Below are 20852 nucleotides of genomic sequence, written 5' to 3'. Positions count from 1 at the left end.
TGTCAGGTTTGGTGCCACTTGTGGTGTCGCTTTTTGTGAGGCAGGTACACAGGTTGTGATGAGGAGAGAACAGGTTGGTTGGCTCCTGGGCTGATTTAAGTCAGGTATCCTGTGGTTAGTGACATTTGGCTTTGGAGTCGGATCTGAGTCCTGCTCTCAGCTTCTTTATTAAATCCTTGGACACATCCATTTGCCTTGCAGCCTGTTTTCTCATCTGTAAGATATTTCCTTTTCTTCCCCTTCACTCAAATGCAAGGTCAGTGAATGCAGGATTCACCTGCACCTCATTTTTTTTTCTTTAATCCCCAGGATCTAGTCCATAGGAGATCCTCAAAATTATGAATGAATGAATGAGAGGAAGTAACTGTTACCTGGGAGAGACCTGACCAACACTGCCTTATCCAGGTGAGGAAGGTCAACATCAACAGTCATAAATCATGTTAATTATATGTACTGATGGTATAAAAATAGTATCTGTGAAGTATATTCCTCCCTCAAACCCATAACTCCAATCTAATCATAAGAAGACCATCAAATTCCAATAGTTGAGAATCCTACAAAAGATTAGGGCTTTCCTAGGTGGCTCAGTGGTAAAGAATCCCCCTGCCAAAACAGGAGACACGAGTTGGATCCCTGGCTGGGGGGAATCTCCTGGAGACGGAAATGGCAACCCACTCCAGTATTCTTGCCTGGGAAATCCCATGGACGGAGGAGCCTGGCTTGGGGTCGCAAAAAAAAGCAACTGAACGGCTAAACAACAAGGAAATAAAAAACTTTAATTACAGTATCTCAACATGGGCTCATTAATTTTAACAAATGTAAACACGACTGAAGCGACTTAGCAGCAGCAGCAACATAACTAACGACAGCAACAACAAAACCTACTAATGTAAGATGTAAATAATAGAGGAAACTGCGTGCCAGGGTGTGATAATATGGAACCTCTCAGTACTGTCCTCTCAACTTTTCTATAAACGTAAGTAAGTAAAGTCGTTCAGTCGTGTCCGACTCTTTGCGACCCCATGGACAGTAGCCTACCAGGCTCCTCTGTCCGTGGGATTCTCCAGGCAAGAGTACTGGAGTGGGTTGTCGTTTCCTGCTCCAAAGGATCTCCAGACCTAGGGATCGAACCCGGGTCTCCCGCATTGCAGGCAGACCGTCTGAGCCACCAGGGAAGCCCATGCAAAACTTACCCCAAAGCAAGTTTTACTAAAAAGAGGAAAAGAAAAAAAAAAAAATTGGCCCCTCCAACTACCCCAGCGCCTAAAGCAGGAAAGGGCTTTGCCCTTCACAAAGATGGCGGCCGCCGACGTCGGAGGCGATCCGCCCCTTTGAAGAATGGCGGCGCCGGCGGGAGGAACCGGAAGCGCGGTCTGGTGGCGGCGCCGGTCGGCGGTAGGCGAGAGAACGCGCGGGGCGGCGCGGGTCCCGGCATGAAGCTGGGGCGGGCCGCGCTGGGCCTGCTGCTGCTGGCGCCGTTGGCGGTGCGGGCGGTGGAGCCCATCAGCCTGGGATTGGCGCTGGCCGGCGTCCTCACCGGCTACATCTCCTACCCGCGCCTCTACTGCCTGTTCGCCGAGTGCTGCAGCCCGAAGCGGAGCCTCAGCCGGGAAGGTAGGATGGGCCGAGGTCTGGTGCCTGAGCAGGGAAGGGGGTCAGAGGCGGGGGGCAGCCAGGAGGCCCGGAAGCCCGGGCAGTGCCCAGCCGAGGGGTGGCGGGGGCGCCCAGACCCGGAACCGGCGTGCGGCACGGGGCCTGGCTCCTGGGCCACGACCGCAGGCCGACCGGACTTTGGTCTGAGACCTGCGGATGCCAGCTGCAGAAAGCGGGCGGGTGGACGATCGGAAACTTCCTCTAGACAGTTTCTTGCTCGCTCCTCGCCGGAGACGGGAAGGCTGGTGGGGTTCTGCCAACGCAGAGCAGCGGAGCCGAATTACGCTGCCCTTTTTTTCCTGCCGGCCTTCGGGTGGGGAGGGACAGGGCCGGGGTGAGCTCGCGCTGCTGGCGGAGGCACTGGAGCCAGGGGTCTCATCCGAAAGTGTGGCAGGACTTGCAGAGGGAGGGCCTCCTGGACTCACGGGTCACCTGGGCCGAGTGCCTACCTATGTCTGCGTCCCAGTAAACGCTTGGAAGAGCTTAGCGGGCTTTGCTGGCTTTGCGTGAGCCTGTAAACTGGGCTACGTTTTGCCAGGTGAGTCCCCCTACTCCCCGCCTGACTGGCTTTGTTTTTTTTCTCAGCGTTGCAGAAGGATCTCGACAGCAAGCTCTTTGGACAGCATCTTGCAAAGAAAGTCATCTTAAATGCTGTGTCTGGCTTCATCAGCAACCCGAAGCCCAAGAAACCTCTCACCCTCTCCCTGCACGGGTGGACAGGCACTGGCAAAAATTTTGTCAGCAAAATCATCGCGGAGAATATCTACGAGGGTGGGCTGAACAGTGACTATGTCCACCTGTTTGTGGCCACGCTGCACTTCCCACACATCTCGAACATCACCCTGTATAAGGCAAGGGCCGAATTTTGGAATCCTTTAGGGATGATGCTGGCTTTGGGATTTCTTTGTTGGGGGATGGGATTTGGATGTTCTGTGTTGAAAGGAGCCCTGAAAATAGCCACACGTGGCCGTTACCCTTTAAAAAGTGTGGAAATTACAGAGGGTTGGAGATGGCAGAAGCAATGACCCCATCAAAGCTGGTTTCTGAAAACAGGCTGTGGGTGGTACTCAGTAAGTGGTGTGGTAGGATCTTAGAGATGGACGTAATCAAATCCTGGTTAAAGCTCTTCAAATCTAACATGTTTTATAAAAGGGAAAACATTTCTAGGGAGGCTTAAAGTTTGCTTTTATACTTGAACTCACTGATTTAACAGCCTGGCTTCTGGGGCAGACACACCTGAATTTGAGCCCCAGGCTCCCACCTATCAGCTGTGTAATGTTGGGAGAGTCACCTGACTTCTCTTGAGACTCAGGTTCTTCATCTGTCAAATGGCAGTTGTGAGAATTTCTTTTTAAAAAAATTTTGACCATGCCACGTAGCATGTTGGGTCTTCGTTCCCTGACCAGGGTTTGAACCCGTGCCACCCCCTGCAGTGGAAGCTGGGAGTCTTAACCACTGTGTCACCAGGGAAGTCTAAGAATTTCTTGAGGTCTTAAACCTGTCAAGTATGTAACATGATGTTCAGCACATGAGCGTTCAAATCATTGGTAACTATTGCCTTTTTTTTTTTTTTTGGTCTCACCTGTGTAAACACATTTTTCCCTTCAACTTGCATGAGCATCAGGGTCACTGCCCAGGAGTTCCTGGGATGTGAGGCTTTCGCTGCTACAACTGGGAGAGTTCCAGGCAAATAGGGACGAGTTGCTCTTCCTAGTTAGCATTCCATCTTCGCTGTTTAATAGCTGTGTGACTGAGCAAGTTACATAACCTCCCTACACCTCAGTTTCCTGGTCTGTGAAATAGGAAATGCAGTAGTTAACTGCTTTGAGGGGTTTTGGAAGATCACAATAAAACGGGTGAACCGTGCTTAGAACAGGGTCTTGCCTGTAGTGAGTGCTCCATGTACACTCTCTGTTGTCTGTAAGAGGGAGGAACAGAATGGAAGGCCTTGGCTGCTAGAGCCCGCCAGACCTGAGGGAATTCTCGTTTAAACAGTGACTCACTCTGTGGCCTGTTCAAGTCACTCCAACTCTCCTGAGGTTCTTTAAATAGAGGTTAGTTCATATCTACAGAGCAGAGTTGGGCTTCCTAAGTGGTGCTAGTGGTAAAGAACCCACCTGCCAACGCAGGAGATCTAAGAGACACGGGCTCGATCCCTGGGTTGGGAAGATCCCCTGGAGGAGGGCATGGCAACCCACTCCAGTATTCTTGCCTGGAGAATCCCATGGACAGGGGAGTTGATCGGTTACAGTTCATGGGGTCACAAGAGTCAGACACGACTAAAGTGACTTTGCACGAACAGAGCAAAGTTACTGCTTTGGTTAATAGGCACCCGTGGAACACTGTACGCATGGTCTCAGTAGCCAAGCAAAACTCCAGATCATAAGAAGTCAAGACCTATATCATAACTTCCAGAATTTTCCTCAGAAACGAATAGCTAACTCTTTCTTTTAACCTTGTGTGTGTGCTTAGTTGCTTCAGTTGTGTCTGACTCTGCAACCTCATGAACTGGAGTCTGCCAGGCTCCTCTGTCCGTGGAATTCTTTACGCAAGAATATTGGAGTGGATTGCCGTGTCCCCCTTCAGGGCATCTTCCTGACCCAGAGATCAAACCCAGGTCTCCTGTGTCTCCTGCATTGCAGGCGGGTTCTTTTACCTACTGAGCCAGCTGGGAAGCCCTCTCCTTATCGTAGGGAGAAACATCTAGGAAAGCATTTTGAAAAACCATAGCTCAGATTTCTGATGAAAAGGGTCCTCTCTCCTTCTCATCTTGATTGCTTAATACAAGAAGTACCTACATAATGTTCGTAGGGAATGTTCCATTTAAGCAGATTTATTCCAGCAGTCTCCAGGCACTGTTTCAGAAACTCAGGAATGTTGCCTTCCCACACTCATCCTCGAGCACGTGTGCTCTTGAGGTCTCCTTACCCTTCTCGAAACGTTAGAGCCCTTCTCCAGGCTCTTCCAAGGACTTAATCAGGGAAGAGGTTGCTCGGTCTCTGCTTTCTCCCAAGAAGGCTGGTGTCCACAGGATATGTTTTAACATGTTCATTTTGATGACAGAGGACTAGCAATGTAGCATCCATGTGACAAGTCACAGGACAAGAATTATAATCAGGGTGTGGGGCCTTGGAATCAGGCAGGGTGGGGTTCAGATCTTCACTCTGTTACAGCCCAATTTTGTAACATTGGGGAAATTTTGGAACCTCGGTTGATTATGCTCTTTGTGCCTCGGTCTTCTCATCTGTAAAATGGGCATGATGATGCCCACTCTGTGGGGTTGTGGTGAGGAACAGAAGAACTTTGAAGTTCTCAGCACTGCGGGAAGCACACAGTAAGCCCTTGTAAATGCAGCCTTTGTAGACCCCAGTTGCCATGTTAATAGTGCTCCCCCCGGCTGTGTCAGTCGCACTTCTGAGAATCTCTGTTGGCTTCCCCCTTATCACTCAGGATCAGTTACAGTCGTGGATTCGCGGCAACGTGAGTGCCTGTGCAAGGTCCATCTTCATATTTGATGAAATGGACAAGATGCACGCCGGCCTCATAGACGCCATCAAGCCTTACCTAGACTATTACGACAACCTGGATGGGGTCTCCTATCAGAAAGCCATCTTCATATTTCTCAGGTAAAGTCGGGGCCGGGACATGGTTGAAGAGCTCTGAGCCCCAGCCCTGGGGGTTTCGGGGAGAAACACCCCAGTCCTTATTCACTGGAATTGTCCCGCAGCAATGCTGGAGCAGAAAGGATCACAGATGTGGCTTTAGATTTCTGGAGAAGTGGAAAGCAGAGGGAAGAAATCAAGCTCAAAGACATGGAGCATGCCTTGTCTGTGTCGGCCTTCAATAACAAGAACAGTAAGTAGGGGCACTGCTCTGGCGGTCTGGTGGTTAAGACTCCACACTTGCAATGCAGGGGCCGTGAGTTCGAACCCTGGTCAGGGAAGTAAGATCCCACATGCAGTGCAGCGCAGCGAAAGAAAAGAAAGCACATTAAATGGGGTTATCTGCTCCTGCCACCAAACCCCTCCCCTGGCCCCATTCATGATCCTGCATCCCTGTTGTAGACTGACAGCCTCCCCATCACCTGGGACCAATTCTTGGTCTCCTCCCCAGGCCTACTGAGGTCTGAACTCCTGAGGGAATCTGTGTAAACACACTCCAGGTGACTTTTACTCACTCAAGAAAGAGGAACTTCGTTGATCCTCAATACCTTAAATATTTGTTTCCTGTTTCCTTCAGTTAAATCGAAGCAGATGGTGGAACAAGGAAGGCTACCGGGGAGGCTTTGGTGGAGATGGGCCCTCAGGCCCCTTGCTTTCTTGCCTTGCCATGGAACTCTGAGGGTCTGTGCCCCGGAGGAACAGCCTGACAAGGAAGGGCTGCAGTTTTAAATAGAGTGGTGAGGGAAGGCTCAGGTGAGGGTGACATCTGAGCTGACCTGAGGAGTGAGGGAGCCATGTGGAAACGAGAGAAAAGCAGTGCACCAGAGGGAAGAGCACACGCGAGGCCCCTGAGGTGGGAGAGTGCCTGGACCTTGAAGAGGAACACAGGAGAAGAGCAGGAGGGTGGGCTGCAGACAGTGGAAGGCGTGGGGACCCACAGCAGGGCTCGGCTGCAAGTGGAAAAGGGAGTCCTTGGAGGGTTTGGGCCGACTGCCCTGTTGAGACCTAGTTTTAACAGGACTGCCTTGCTGCCAGGTGGAGAACAAACTGAAGGCGGCAGTGGGGGTGGGGGGGGGTGGCCAGCGAGGAGCGGCTGCAGCAGCGCAGGGGCACGTGCTGGTGGCTCGGCCAGGCGAGCGGCACCGCAGCAGCACGGGTGGCCGGTCACGGCGGCCTGGCGTGCATTTTGAAGGTAGAAGCAATGAGATTTCCTAAAGGGCTGTGGGAATGAGAAACGAATTGAGCATCTGGTCTGAGCACTTGGCAGGGCCTCCCGGCCCCGCCCCGCCCCGCCCCGTTCGTTCAGGGGGCGGCCTCCAGGGGGAGCAGGTTTGCAGGGAGCAGGGGAAATGACCCATTGGAGGCCTGGGAGCAGAGGTGTGGAGCAGGCGGCTGAAGTCCCAGTGCCCTTGGGTGGGGACGTGGGGGAGTATCTGTCAGGCTGAGGACGGACCAGGGAGTGGTCGCCAGCGCTCTCAAAGTCATTTGCTCCAGCTGAGCACTCTTCAGGGGTCTCTTCTGTTTGGGGGTTCTGGTTGTCCTGACTCCCTGGCTGATTAGCTTTGTGCCCTCCTTGCCTGATGGCCCCAACTCAGCATTCACAACCCCTGGCACTACCGGGGGTCGTCTGTTTACTGGCTGACGGGCGGCTCCTCCGTTGTGAACCTGGGAGGCAGGTCAGCGTCTGCCTGGCTGTGCTCCGTCCCCAGCCTCAGGCAAGTCCGGCAGGGCTTCGGGAGACTGGCCAGGGCTGTCCCACTTGCTGCAGGCCTACTGCCCAGCACTCAGTTTGGTTCTTTCCCACAGCCACAGACTCCAACCCATCCAGGCAGTCAGATGTTTACTGAGACCCTGCTGTGCGCAAAGTCGTTGGGCAGGAAAAGAATAAACCCCAGTTGTGATGCCGTGATTGACAGTAAGAAACGTGTGTCTGGCCTTTGTCCACATTTTCTGGCCCAGTGCTCCTAAAGGCCTTGGCCTTTGCAAGTGGTGAGAGCCATAAAGGTGTCCTGATGTTCCTGACAAGCCCTTTCAGCCACCCGGAGTCTGTTAAGTGAGGTGACTTTTGGAGAATACCTAAGGTGGGGGTCGCTTCCCAGGGGAACCGCCCTGGATTGGAGAGTTAGAGCTTTCAGTCTCCCACCCTTTCAGGCCCCTGGGGAGGGGAGGGGCAGCTGAAGGTTAACTCAGTCGCCAGTGGGCAGTGATTTAATCAGTCGTGCCTATGTAGAGAATTTTCTGTAAGAACCCTAAAGGACAGGGTTTGGAGAGCTCCGGGTTGGTGAAGACACAGAGATTTGGGGAGAGTGATGAGCTCAGAGTTCATGGGAGCTCCACGCCCCTTCCCACATCCCTTGCCCCCTGCGTCTCCTCCAGCTGGCTGGTCCTGAGTCATATCCTTTTATAATAAACCGGCAGTCTGTAGTCATAAAAGATTTCTCTGAGTTCCATGAGCTCCACTTACAAAGAAACTGAACCCAAGGAGGGCCGGCGTCGGGCCCTCAGCAGCACAGGGGACAGCCGGAACTTCCGGCCAGGGGCTGGGGGGCTGCCTCGTGGGGCGGCGCCCGGCCGTCTCCGGGTGCCGCGCCGTCAGAACCGGGGTGAACTCTAGGGCCTCCTGGTGGTGTCAGAGAAGCGCTTGGTAGCGTCGGGGAAGACCCGGGTGGGAAGGGCGGCAGAGCCAGCCCGGGATTACGGCACAGGACGGAAGCGGGAGGGCGGAAGGGGGACAGTTCTGAAGAACCTCAGGCTGGGACCCAGCGGTGCTGGCTCACCTCAAAGGAGGGAGTCGGGGGTCCAGAGGCCGGGGGTCTGGGAGGACCCGTGTCCACCCTGCAGCCGCAACAGCGCTGTCTTCACACGTTACTGGGGCTCTAGCTTTTGGTCCCCCAAACGCTCTGGAGGGTTTGGACACGGAGGCGGCAGCCGTGAGTGTGCACCCTGTCACTGACCCAGCCACGGGAACCCCAGCCAGTTGCAAATTTCCGAGAGGCTGGTCTTTCCCCGGGAACTCCCGTCACCTTCCCCTTCTGTGAACCTGCCAGCCTGTCTCTGGTCCCTTGCCTGCATGGCCTGTCTGTCCGGGGACGGCCGGTGAGCCTCCTTCCCGCTTGAGGTCTTGAGAGGCCTCCCCGCCCACCGTGGCGCCACCCTGTCATCGGCTGCTGACCAGCCAGGCAAGCTCACTGGTTAGTCTGCCTGCTGCTCAGACCAGTCCTGGCTGAGGGCAGGCACGGGGCTCCACCTCGTGGTCGACACCCAGCCGGGTGCGTGCAGATGGGCGGACCTACAGTGGATGAAACAGCACCTTTTTCTTTTTCCCAGGTGGCTTCTGGCACAGCAGCTTAATTGACCGAAACCTCATCGATTATTTCGTCCCCTTCCTCCCACTGGAATATAAACACCTGAAGATGTGCATCCGAGTCGAAATGCAGTCCCGAGGCTACGAGGTGGACGAGGACATTGTGAGCAGGGTGGCTGAGGAAATGACATTTTTCCCCAAAGAGGAGCGAGTGTTCTCCGACAAAGGCTGCAAAACCGTATTCACCAAGTTAGATTACTACTACGATGACTGATGGCGCCAGAGCAGTCCTGGAAGAGAGTAAAATGAATTCTTCCTGTGTGACAGGACAGGCACTTTCCGGGCATTATTTTTTCATCCAGCAAAACCTACAGGCTGTCAGTGACGGATGCAGGACAACAGCCCCCAGGGCCTGCAGAGGAGGGGAGGAGCCAGCTCCCAGCCCAGCCCAGCCCAGCCAAGCCAGGGCTCATGATTTTTTTTTTAAAAATCATGTTTTAATTTCAGGTGTTTCTGTTTCAAGGAAGGATGAATCAGTTTTACTGAAAAATGTGATAATTTTTATTTAAAATGGTTTTTAACATTATGAGAAACTTTTCAGACTCTTAAATTGTTGACTTGTGTGTTTTTTCGTAATTTCCTATCGTTACAACGTACGCCGTATGTCACTACTGCCTAAATGCCCACGCCTGCCGCCCGCAGTCTGTCCTCTAGGGTGGCATGACTGGGGCCTGAGGCTGGAGCAGCAAGCACACCTGTCACGGGATGACCATCACAAGGGCGATGGGCCTTAGATAGAAGACAGACACACTCAGGCCCGTCATAGAGAAGGCCCAAGTGTCCTTCCGCAGTGTTCATCACAGTAACACTGTGAACTGTAACACTGTGAATGATCTTAGTAACACTGTGAACAATTTGCTAGAAACAGAATTTCCTGCAAAGAAGTGTCTGCAAGCCTATCGCTTGCCTGTCAGTCAGCTTTGAAAAGGCTCCTCTCTGCTTTCCATTCCTGAATGAGTCATGCACTCAGTGGCAGGTTTTGCCAAATTTTCATAAAAATACGGTTTTTCCTATTTTTTTACTCATTTTCATCATGTTTAATCAGAACTCCCCAAACCTCTAGGAAAGCTTGGCTTCTTCCCCCATGATGCTGAGCACGGTGTTAAATTTGTTAAATGCAAATGCTGCCACTTTACAGTATGATTCGTGAATACATTTTTTTTTTAAGTGGGGAAAAAAAAAAACACCTCGAGGCCCTACCTTGTGTGCTTGAGCTGTGAATTGAGACCTAACAGTGCATCCCAGGCCAAAATGGGGAGGAACGTGACACAGCTGAGGATCCGGGTGGCTCCGGCTCTGCTCAGTTCTCTGGGGTGTCCAGTGTCTCGGGTTCACGGAGCTTCCAACTCCCAGCTGTGAAGTTCATTCAAGTCTGGAGACCTAGCCCCCACTAAGAAGCCAGGCAGGAGCGAGAGCAGTGTAGGGGCCTAAATACCTTGTACTGTGCACACACGTGTGCCTACAAGGGCTCCTGTGGGTGTGTCTGCAGTGCTCACAGGGGCGGTCTTTAGCAGGCACAGAAAACGGGGGGACCCCGCCTCAGGGCTACACACCCAGTATAGGAACTAAGGCCACCCAGGCCCCCTAAGGCACCCCTGAGCACTGGAAAGTTCCTGATGTTGCCCTGAAGCTGGCCTGCTGTGTCCCCAGGAGTCACGGATTGGGGCTATCCATTCATCTGAAGCCCCCAGCCCTTGGAAGTCCCTATTAGGGGACACTAGGGTCCCCTGACTCACCTAGAAATTGCAGTCTTCCAGATGAGGCTGCGTGGGGAGAAGTGGAGGCAGCAGTGACCTGGGGCCCTTACGAGAGGGCAGGCTCCCGGGTGCGCACCTCCAGCCAGGAAACGGGAAGGGGTGACCTGATGGCGGAGAGGGCTTCAATTTGCTAGAAAGGGCTCCCTCCTCGGTCCTGGCAAGAGCCAGTGTGAACAAATAACTCACTGAAGAGCCCAGCTTGAGGGATTAAGCTGAGATCTGGTTAAGGTAACAAGGATTTCGTTATTTCCAGGTTCTGGGCAGGAAGACCAGGCAAGGTTTCCTGGTCTGAGCTCGGCCACACTTTAGGTCCAGAATGGCAGCTGTGAATCACATTTTAGGGCCTCGCTTTCCTGCCTGCATTAATTTTAGAGCATATCTGTTTGAAAGAAAACCAGCTTGGGACTTCCCCAGTGATCCAGTGATTAAGAATCTGCCTTCCAGTGCAGGGGGTGTGGCTCTGACCCCCGGTGGGGGAACTAAGGTGCCACGTGCCATGGAGTGCAGCCAAAAAATAAAGTAAGACCAGCTCTTTCTGATGGTACTTACATCTACAAAAATTAGCTGGGGTGTGACTCATCATCTAACCCAGTTTAACTTCGTACTGAACACCCTTTAAGGTAAACGATGTGAAGACAGCCAACCAGTGTGTCCAGTAAGCCTAATTCACCCAACTTATTAAAGAGCCTTTCCTCGGCTCAAACTTCAGAGCTCCCAAATAAGCCAGAAAAAAAATCTGCAAGTGGCATCTCATGATAAAATTTAAGCCTTATTATTTGACATTCAGTAGGTCAGTCCAAGCTTGTCGATGTCTCACGTGGGGTGAGGAGGCTGGGCCGTGGGCATCTGTGGCCTTTTCAAGTTACAAGTCAGTAACAGCAGTTCAAAGGTAGCCAACACGTCTTGAGTTTATTGCATCACTGTAAACAAGAAATCTTATTTCCTCCTGACCAGAAACCCAAAAGGTTATAAATTTAACTTAGATCCAACTTGAGGACACATACTAAAAGTTCCAAGCCTCACCTTGACATTTTTTAAAGACTAAGTGTGATCCTCTATAAGGCACAGCCATGCTGTAGGAACATTCATTCTGCCACATCTTATATATATATAAAAGCTGCATGTTCTCATTATGTGTCTTCAGTTGCACTGCAACCACAAGATAGAGCGATTCACACTGGCTGGAATCAAAGTCTTACTTCCCCAAGGCCAGGGCAGTGCAGCCTGGCACCACCATAAAGGACATCATTCTTAGATGACACCCAGGACCAGCCAAGACCGTCTGTTTTAAGAGCATCTGATAAAGAAATAGGCAATTATTCCTTCCCATGTTTTAAAAAAAGCAACGTTTCGTTTCTCCATTATCTAAGATTCCCAAGTAAAAACATTATTAAAAATAGCCATATCCTTGAAAACTCAAGCATTTCTAGTGTACAATACTTTCTCTTTGGCAATGCAGGCTGATCGTCCAGTTGGCACATGTCATCTGTGGAGAAAGATGGGGTTCTGCGGATTTCAAATGGTTCTGTGGAGTCAAGTGAAAAGCTGACCGACATGTAAACTATAACAAACATTCCACCATGGGAACCAAGGACTCAAACTCAAAGCCAACGGCTGCATTGTGATCCATCTCTAGAGATGAGATGGCTGGTGGGACCCAGAGCCATGGCTGAAATTCAGGAGGAGCAGTAGTACCAGAAAGGCTGCAGTCAACACCAAGTGACAGTTGGAGATGGAATCCTATGACGAGGGTTGTAAACAGCAGCAAAGCCACGGACAGAAGGAGAGGTCCTGCCCGTTCCGCAGGGCCGCAGGGGCCTGGCACGGAGCCCCCACCCCACAAGCTGACGGTTCACCCAGCCGTGTGCTCGGCCTGGGTTCTCCCACTGGACAATCTGTGCTGGAAAGTGCCACCAATGTTACCTGAAAATACTTCATCTTGGTGAACGTGTTCTGTAAAAGAAAAAGAACGAGAGCTGAAGAGTGTTTCTGGCAGGTGGAAACCAATGCTCCCTGGCTTTCATTAGCCCCTGAACTTCAGTTCAGCTTCTGGGGTGTGGGTACCATTGGGTCAGAAAGAATCCCTGGCCTCTGTTTTCAAGGCACTTGTGTCAAGGTCAGTTAAGTGTGTGGGGGAGGCAGATTTCAAAACTTCATTTCCAACTGTGATGAACAGCTGCGTTGCCATCATGTTGCAAAACAAGTCCACTCGACAGCGGAGCGTCATTTCACAAATCAACCCTTAGAACCTTCCGGATCCCGCGCGTCCACAGGTGCAAACGTGCAAACCCCGAGTAGGTCTTCAAAGTGCTTGTTCGGGCCCGGCCCCAGGTCTGCTGGGCGCCCGGTCGCGTCTCAGCCCGCCTGCCGAGGGCTCAGTAGAAATCCAGCCGTGACTGCACGGTCTTGCAGCCCTTGTCTGAGTATATTTTCTCGTCCTTCGGGAAGAACGTCATCTCCTCTGCCACTCGGATGACAACGTCTTCGTCGATGGCGGAACCGCGGGCCTTCATCTCCGCCCGCACGCACATCTTCACATGTCTGTACTCCAGGGGCAGGAAGGGGATGAAGTAGTCGATGAGGTTCCGGTCTATCAGGCCGCTGTGCCACAGGCCACCTGGGAAACAGGGCACAGCTGGGTTTCCTGCCGTTTCCGTCCTTGTCAGCCCGCCAGCATGCGGCTCCTACAGGGCCTGTCCTCATCCCCGCCCCAGTACATTCCCCACGTCTGCGGCCCTCAAGACTCGCTTCTGGTCAAGCCTGATGTAAGGGTCGGCTGGCTACCCCCACTAACTGGCTTCTAGAATAGCATGCCCTCCAAAAAAAGTCCCTACTTCAGCCAAGCTACAGGGGTGAGCGGATTCTGTGGTTTTGTGAAAGGGAGAGACAGTTGGGACTTTCCAGGCGGTCTGGTGGTTAGGACCTGAGCTTCCACTGCAGAGGGCACGGGTTCGATCCCTGGTTGGGGAACTAAGAAACCACAAGCCGCAGAGTCAAAATAAAAAAGAGAGAGAGAAAGAGAAGGGTGATGCTGTGGGCCAGGTGGAGGGCACCCACTCAGGGAGACTCACTGTGTTTGTTATTGAAGACCCCGACAGACAGCACCGCCTCCAGGTCCTTTAGCTGGATGTCCTCTCTCTTCCTCCCAGCCCGCCAGAAGTCAAGGGCCGTCTTAGTTATGAGGTCTCCGCCTGCGTTGCTGAGTTTGCCAAAGAAACCAGATTAAAATCACACACTGACTTCTCTATGACATATACACACTACTGTATATAAAAGATAACTAGTGAGAGCCTACTGTCCAGCACAGGGAACTCTACTCAATACTCTGTGGTGACCTAGATGGGTAAAAATACCTAAAAAACAGTGTACATATGTATATAACACTTTGCTATAACCTCAGATATGCAGATGACACCACCCTTATGACAGAAAGTGAAGAGGAACTAAAGAGCCTCTTGATGCAAGTGAAAGAGAGACTGAAAAAGCTGGCTTAAAGCTCAATATTCAAAAAACCAAGATCATGGCATCTGATCCCATCACTTCATGGCAAATAGATGGAGAAACAATGGAAACAGTGACAGACTTTATTTTCTTGGGCTCCAAAATCACTGCAGATGGTGACTGCAGCCATGAAATTAAAAGACGCTTGCTCCTTGGAAGAAAAGCTATGACCAACCTAGACAGCATATTCAAAAGCAGAGACATTACTTTGCCAACAAAGGTCCATCTAGTCAAAGCTATGGTTTTGCCAGTAGTCATGTATGGATGTGAGAGTTGGACCATAAAGAAAGCTGAGCACTGAAGAATTCATGCTTTTGAACTGTGGTGTTGGAGGAGACTCTTGAGAGTCCCTTGGACTGCAAGGAGATCCAACCAGTCCATCCTCAAGGAAATCAGTCCTGACTATTCACTGGAAGGACTGATGCTGAAGCTGAAACTCCAATACTTTGGCCATCTGACGTAAAGACCTGACTCATTGGAAAAGACCCTGATTCTGGGAAAGACTGAGGGCGGGAGGAGAAGGGGGCAACAGAGGATGAGATGGTTGGATGGCATCACCGACTCAATGGATATGAGTCTGAGCAAACTCCGGGAGATGGTGAAGAACAGGGAGGCCTGGCGTGGTGCAGTTCTTGAGGTCGCAAAGTCAGACACGACTAAGCGACGACCAACAAACTCCCACAGAAACTAACACAGCACTAAACCAACTCGACTCCAGTAACAATCAATTTCAAGAAAAAGACAGTCTAATCAGGAAACGGACCTGCTCTAAGTTCAGTTTTTTTTTTCCTTTTCAGTTTCTATGCAGCTTACAGCCAAATACATAAACCAATCTATATGTATTAAAGGCGTGTAATGACTTCTTACTGATGTCACTTATTATCAGGAAACACTGTGAGTTTTCTAAGATGGAATCAGTTTGTGATATTTCTCTAAAGTTTATTTTTAATCAAGGAGTATTTACTGTGTTACTAGACAAAGAAAAAGAAAAAACAAATGCACCTGCCCTCACGAACTGAAAATGTTTTCTCAGTTCAGTTCAGTCGCTCAGTCATGTCTGACTCTTTGCGACCCCATGAATCCCAGCACGCCAGGCCTTCCTGTCCATCACCATCTCCCGGAGTTCACTCAGACTCACGTCCATTGAGTCCGTGATGCCATCCAGCCATCTCATTCTGGGTCGTCCCCTTCTCCTCCTGCCCCCAATCTCTCCCAGCATCACAGTCTTTTCCAATGAGTCAACTCTTCGCATGAGGTGGCCAAAGTACTGGAGCTTCAGCTTTAGCATCATTCCTTCCAAAGAAATCCCAGGGCTGATCTCCTTCAGAATGGATTGGTTGGATCTCCTTGCAGTCCAAGGGACTCTCAAGAGTCTTCTCCAACACCACAGTTCAAAAGCATCAATTCTTCGGCGCTCAGCCTTCTTCACAGGCCAACTCTCACATCCATACATGACCACAGGAAAAACCATAGCCTTGACTAGACAGACCTTAGTCTGCAAAGTAATGTCTCTGCTTTTGAATATACTATCTAGGTTGCTCATAACTTTTCTTCCAAGGAGTAAGCGTCTTTTAATTTCATGGCTGCAGTCACCATCTGCAGTGATTTTGGAGCCCAAAAAAACAAAGTCTGACACTGTTTCCACTGTTTTCCCATTTATTTCCCATGAAGTGATGGGACCGGATGCTATGATCTTCGTTTTCTGAATGTTGAGTTTTAAGCCAGCTTTTTCACTCTCCTCTTTCACTTTCATCAAGAGGCTTTTTAGCTCCTCTTCACTTTCTGCCATAAGGGTGGTATCATCTGCATATCTGAGGTTATTGATATTTCTCCTGGCAATCTTGATTCCAGCTTGTGTTTCTTCCAGTCCAGCGTTTCTCATGATGTACTCTGCATAGAAGTTAAATAAGCAGGGTGATAATATACAGCCTTGACGTACTCCTTTTCCTATTTGGAACCAGTCTGTTGTTCCATGTCCAGTTCTAACTGTTGCTTCCTCACCTGCATACAGATTTCTCAAGAGGCAGGTTCGGTGGTCTGGTATTCCCACCTCTTTCAGAATTTTCCACAGTTTCTTGTGATCCACACAAAGGCTTTGGCATAGTCAATAAAGCAGAAATAGGTGTTTTTCTGGAACTCTCTTGCTTTTTCCATGATCCAGCAGATGTTGGCAATTTGATCTCTGGTTCCTCTGCCTTTTCTAAAACTAGCTTGAACATCAGGGAGTTCACGGTTCATGTACTGCTGAAGCCTGGCTTGGAGAATTTTGAGCATTACTTTACTACCATGTGAGATGAGTGCAACTGTGTGGTAGTTTGAGCATTCTTTGGCATTGCCTTTCTTTGAAATTGGAATGAAAACTGACCTTTAAAAAAAAACTTGGTGTGCAACACTATGACTTTTTATCAGCCCCAGAGATGACATGTGTAGGTAGCGAACGGCCTATTATCAGTAACAATTTCCTTCATTCCTTTCCTCCTGCCCCTGCCCAGTGCCATGCTGACACCAGCAACCTGGAAGAAGTCTGCAAGTTACTTTTGCCAGGCTGGCACATTTGTCCCCCTCACATTTCTAGCCCTGGGAAAATGAAGGGCTCGGTACATCCCCACTCAAGAAACACCTCCCACTGACCTGAGAAAGATGAAGATGGCCTTCCGGTAAGATACGCCATCAATCTGCTCGTAGTAATCTAGGAATGGCTTGATTGCGTCAATGACTCCCGGGTGCAACTTATCCATCTCGTCAAATATGAACACGGACCCCGCACAAGCACTCACGTTACCCCGGATCCACCTCTGTAACTGGTCCTGGACCAACCATAAAAGAAGAAATGGGCCACGGGGACTCAAAAGGGTGTGCCCAGGGGAGAAGTGCTACGCTGTTCTTCATGCTCAGGAAGGTGAAAAATCAGAGCTCTCTGGGGTTTAACAACAAAAACCACATCCTAACCTGCACTCACTGGGTAACTACCTTTCCAAAACTTCATCTATAAAAAGTGGGAGGAACATGGCTGATTCATGTCAATGTATGGCAAAAACCACTACAATATTGTAATTAGCCTCCAATTAAATAAATTTTTTAAAAATTAAATTTTAGGGACTTCCCTGGTAGTTCAGTGGCTAGGACTGTGCTCCCAATGCAGGGGGCCAGGGTTCGATCCCTGGTCAGGGAACTGGATCCCACATGCCGCAACTAAGACCCAGTGCAGCCAAATAAATAAATTTAAAAAAACTTAAAAAAAAAAAATTAAATTTTAAAAAAAGAAAGAAAAAAAGGGGGGGGACGGAAACCAGCAGAGAGATGGGTGCTAAAAGGCAAACAAGTGTTTTCCTAACTCCAATGAAGTACCCAATGCAACTTTTTAAAGGTATAAGAAGTATAAGATATGTTTAAGAATAAGTATAAGAATATTTATCGTTTCACTGGTAACCAACCGATAATTTTCATCTCACTGTGGAAGGAAATCTCAGTTTTACTAGACATACTGAGGAATAAGAAACTAGACTAAGACCAGCGCTATGTCCAAACCCAGTGCCTTGTAATGGTGTTACAAGTGTAGTGAACAAAGATGCTGACCTAGATGACATTTCACGACAAGCATGTGTGCCTGTATTTCTAGGAATTTATGAAAGAATTTGGAAAATAAGAAAATCATTCTCTTTTTGGCTGTCTTCCCTGTCTTACTGTTTATGTGGCAAATATCCCCTTTACATCCTTGTTCAGTTTCTATTCCTTATTTCAGTCCCCACCTAACACGAAGTAGGAACACTAAGGATGTAGGAATACAGGATGTCCATTTAAACAAGAGCCCTGCTGGACAAGTTAACAATACAATGCCAAGAGCATGAAGGACGGGAGGAGCAAGGGGAAAAACTGCTACTGAGGAGGAAAAAAAATCCTCTGGTCCTCGCTGCTTAAATGCAGAGGCCAAGCTGAAGCTATATCATAGGCAGGAATTTATTTTTTCATTTTTGGCTGTGCCTGAGGGATCTTAATTCCCTGACCAGGGATTGAACCTGTGCCCTCAGCAGTGAAAACATGGAGTCCTAACCACGAGACCACCAAGGAATTCCCAAGGGAGCCTTAAATAAAGCCATTTGAGTCTGTTTCACTTAACCAAGGGCTGGGACGGGGATGTTGCACATACCCACTGCACAGCACAGCTACCCTGCAGACTGGGAGACAGGAGATTTGGGTGCCAGTTTCTCATTTGTCATAAGGTCACAAAGACTGCGGGGGGCACGTCACCTTCCCGCTCTTGGCTCCGTCTTTTCATGGAGCATCACCCCGCTGTACTGGGCTTCCCTGGTGGCTCAGTGGTAAAGAACCCACCTGTCAATGCAGGAAACTCGGGTTCAATCCCTGGATCGGGAAGATCCCCTGGAGAAGGAAATGGCAGCCCACTCCAGTATTCTTGTCTGGGAAATGCCACGGACAGAGGAGCCGAGTGGGCAACAGTCCATGGGGTGGCAAAGAGTTGGACATGACTTAGCGACTGAGCACACCCACACCCGCTGTATTATTTTGGAATTGGTGAGGCAAAAGCTGCAGAACTGCAAATGGCAAAGGGTCACCAGGGTAGGGGACTTGTCCCTTAAACCAGTGGGGTCTGGGGCTACTGCAGCGCAAAGAAAGAAACAGAGGCTGGAGTCAGGGAACAGGTCACCCAGACCAGTCGGAGAAGCCGGAGGATGGGATAACAATTTCTTGCCTGATACAGTTTTATGTGCTGCTCATGAGGGAAGTGCAGGGTCGACACAAACAGGTGGACAAAGTTGCTCTTCAGGCCTTTGGGGTGAAGATTTTCAGCCACAATTTGGCTGACAAAATTCTTGCCTGTGCCAGCCCAGCCGTGTAAGGAGAGAGTCAGTGGTTTCTTCGGATTTTTGTTGTTCTTGAAGCCGGTCAGCGCCTTGAGAATCACCTCTGTGGCCAGATGCTGCCCAAACAGCTTCTCCTCCAAGTCCTGCTTCAGGGCTGCAGGAGCCAGCCAGAGAACAAGAGAGAAAAATAGACATTAAACACGCACCGGAAGAGCAGTGCTCGCCCCAGCTGGCCAAAGTGGAAGGCACAGGTTCGCAAAGTGGTCCAGCACGGGATCTCTGCCAAACCCCAGGGCTGGCACTGAGGCGGAACCACGGGGCTGCGGTCACACGAGGCCACTTCCAAGTAAAGGGACTGGAGAAGGAAGCTAAACGTGTTCGCTCATCCAAGGACTGGCCCTCTCGACTGGGCTGCTTTACTATTCCCCCAGCCACCCCTACCGGCTTGGAAGAAAACCGAGGGTCACATGTGGGCTTTCGGGGAGGACGCTGCACATCTGAAAGGTACTTAACAGGGTCGACACGGCACAGAAGGGCGGCTGCTTTTTCAGTTTCTTTTTACCGTCCTCCCAAGAAATGCAAACTTTTAGGGAGGAAGTTGGGCAGACCCCGCCCCCCCCGCCCCCCCCCCCCCCCCGCGGCCCCACGATCCGGAGGATCTCTCCGAAGACACGGCTTCCGAGGCTGCAGCTGGGACCGAAACCCCACCTCTTCTCCCTCCTACCCCATCCAAGGGTGAGCGCGGGGTGCGGGGGCGCTGACGCCCGCGAGGGTCCTGTCTCCCGCGCCCCGCGAGCCCCTCCAGGGCAGCCCCGCCGTACCCGACGCGTTGAGTGGCCGCTCGCTGCGGCAGCACTCGGCGAAGCGGCAGTACAGGTCCTTGTAAGACAGGTAGCCGGTGAGCGCCGACGCCGCCCCGATGGCGATGCCCACAGTGATAGGCTCGAATGCCGCCACCACGTGGGCCGCCAGCAGCAGCCGCAGCGCCGCGGCGCCCCCAAGCCGCGGATCCAGCCGCATAGCCCACACAGTGCCGCCGCCACCGCCTTCGCAGCAGCCGGGCCACCCAGGCGGCCGAGCGGTGGGATGGACTTCCGGTATGCGTCACTTCCGACCTCCAGGTCCGCCCACCCCATAGGACGGCTTCATCGGCTAGGGGCGTGGCTCCGTGTCGCCATCTTTGTGAGTGGCACGAAAGCCGTCTCCGTTCAGGGGCGTGGCTCTGTGCCGCCTTCTTTGTGAGTGGCAGGAAAATCGTCTCAGCTTGGTCCAGTTGAGTCGCTCGCTAGTGTCTGACTCTTTGCAGCCCCATGGACTGCAGCACGCCAGGCCTCCCTGTCCATCATCAGCTCCCGGAGTTTACTCAAACTCATGACCAACCAGTCGGTGATGCCATCCAACCATCTCATCCTCTGTCGTCCCTTTGTCCCACCTTCAATCTTTCCCAGCATCAGGGGCTTTTCAGATGAGTTAGTTCTTCGCATCAGGTGGCCAAAGTATTGGAGTTTCAGCTTCAGCATCAGTCCTTCCAATGAATATTCAGGACTGATCTCCCTTAAGATGGACTGGTTGGATCTCCTTGAAGACCAAGGGACTCTCAAGAGTCATCTCCAACTCCACAGTTCAAAAGCACCAGTTCTTCAGCGCTCAGCTTTCTTTATAGTCCAACTCTCACATCCATACACGACCACTGGAAAGACCATCTAGAAAAGCCGTCTAGGGACTCGCTTGGTGAAGGTAGTGGTTTAGTCTCTAAGTCGTGTCCGACTCTTGCGATCCCATGGACTGGAGCCTGCTAGGCTCCTCTGTCCGTGAGATTTTCCAGGCAACAATCCTGGAGTGGTTAGCTTCTGTTTCAAACCCATGCCTAACTTCTACTGTTTCGTTTTCTTCCCAGATCTTTCACACTTTGCTTTGTCACCCCTTCTTTCACTTCCCCTGGAGTTATCTTGAGCGTTTGTGAAGTCTCCCCACCCACCTGCCTTCCTGAAACAGTTGCTTAGCGCTCTGGACTGCGGACCCCAGGCTGAGCCCTGGGGCTACAGCAAGGCAGCCGTGCGAGGTCCAACCCAGAAGTCCATTCTTCCATTGA

General features: G+C 51.0%; 2 protein-coding genes across 2 annotated transcripts; one reads left to right on the top strand and one right to left on the bottom strand.

Moving 5' to 3' along the window:
• The first annotated feature begins 1367 nt into the window (after positions 1-1367).
• TOR1A (torsin family 1 member A) lies at positions 1368-9229 on the top strand. The gene is made up of 5 exons (XM_040225368.1): positions 1368-1614; positions 2239-2504; positions 5104-5279; positions 5381-5508; positions 8643-9229. The coding sequence occupies exons 1-5, from the start codon at positions 1434-1436 to the stop codon at positions 8891-8893; spliced, it is 1002 nt and encodes a 333-aa protein (XP_040081302.1). The 5' UTR covers positions 1368-1433; the 3' UTR covers positions 8894-9229.
• A 1963-nt stretch (positions 9230-11192) lies between these two features.
• TOR1B (torsin family 1 member B) lies at positions 11193-19858 on the bottom strand. Its single transcript, XM_040225367.1, has 5 exons — positions 19582-19858; positions 18649-18914; positions 16569-16744; positions 13508-13635; positions 11193-13053 (listed from the first exon to the last, which is right to left on the bottom strand). Exons 1-5 carry the CDS (start codon positions 19778-19780, stop codon positions 12812-12814), a joined length of 1011 nt encoding a protein of 336 aa, XP_040081301.1. The 5' UTR covers positions 19781-19858; the 3' UTR covers positions 11193-12811.
• Between the last annotated feature and the right edge of the window lie 994 nt (positions 19859-20852).

This window comes from Oryx dammah, unplaced genomic scaffold, assembly GCF_014754425.2.
Source record: "Oryx dammah isolate SB20612 unplaced genomic scaffold, SCBI_Odam_1.1 HiC_scaffold_25, whole genome shotgun sequence".
Classification (NCBI taxonomy): Eukaryota; Metazoa; Chordata; class Mammalia; order Artiodactyla; family Bovidae; genus Oryx; species Oryx dammah.
Note: the sequence above shows the minus strand (reverse complement) of the source record. Positions and strands in the feature narration are given on the sequence as shown.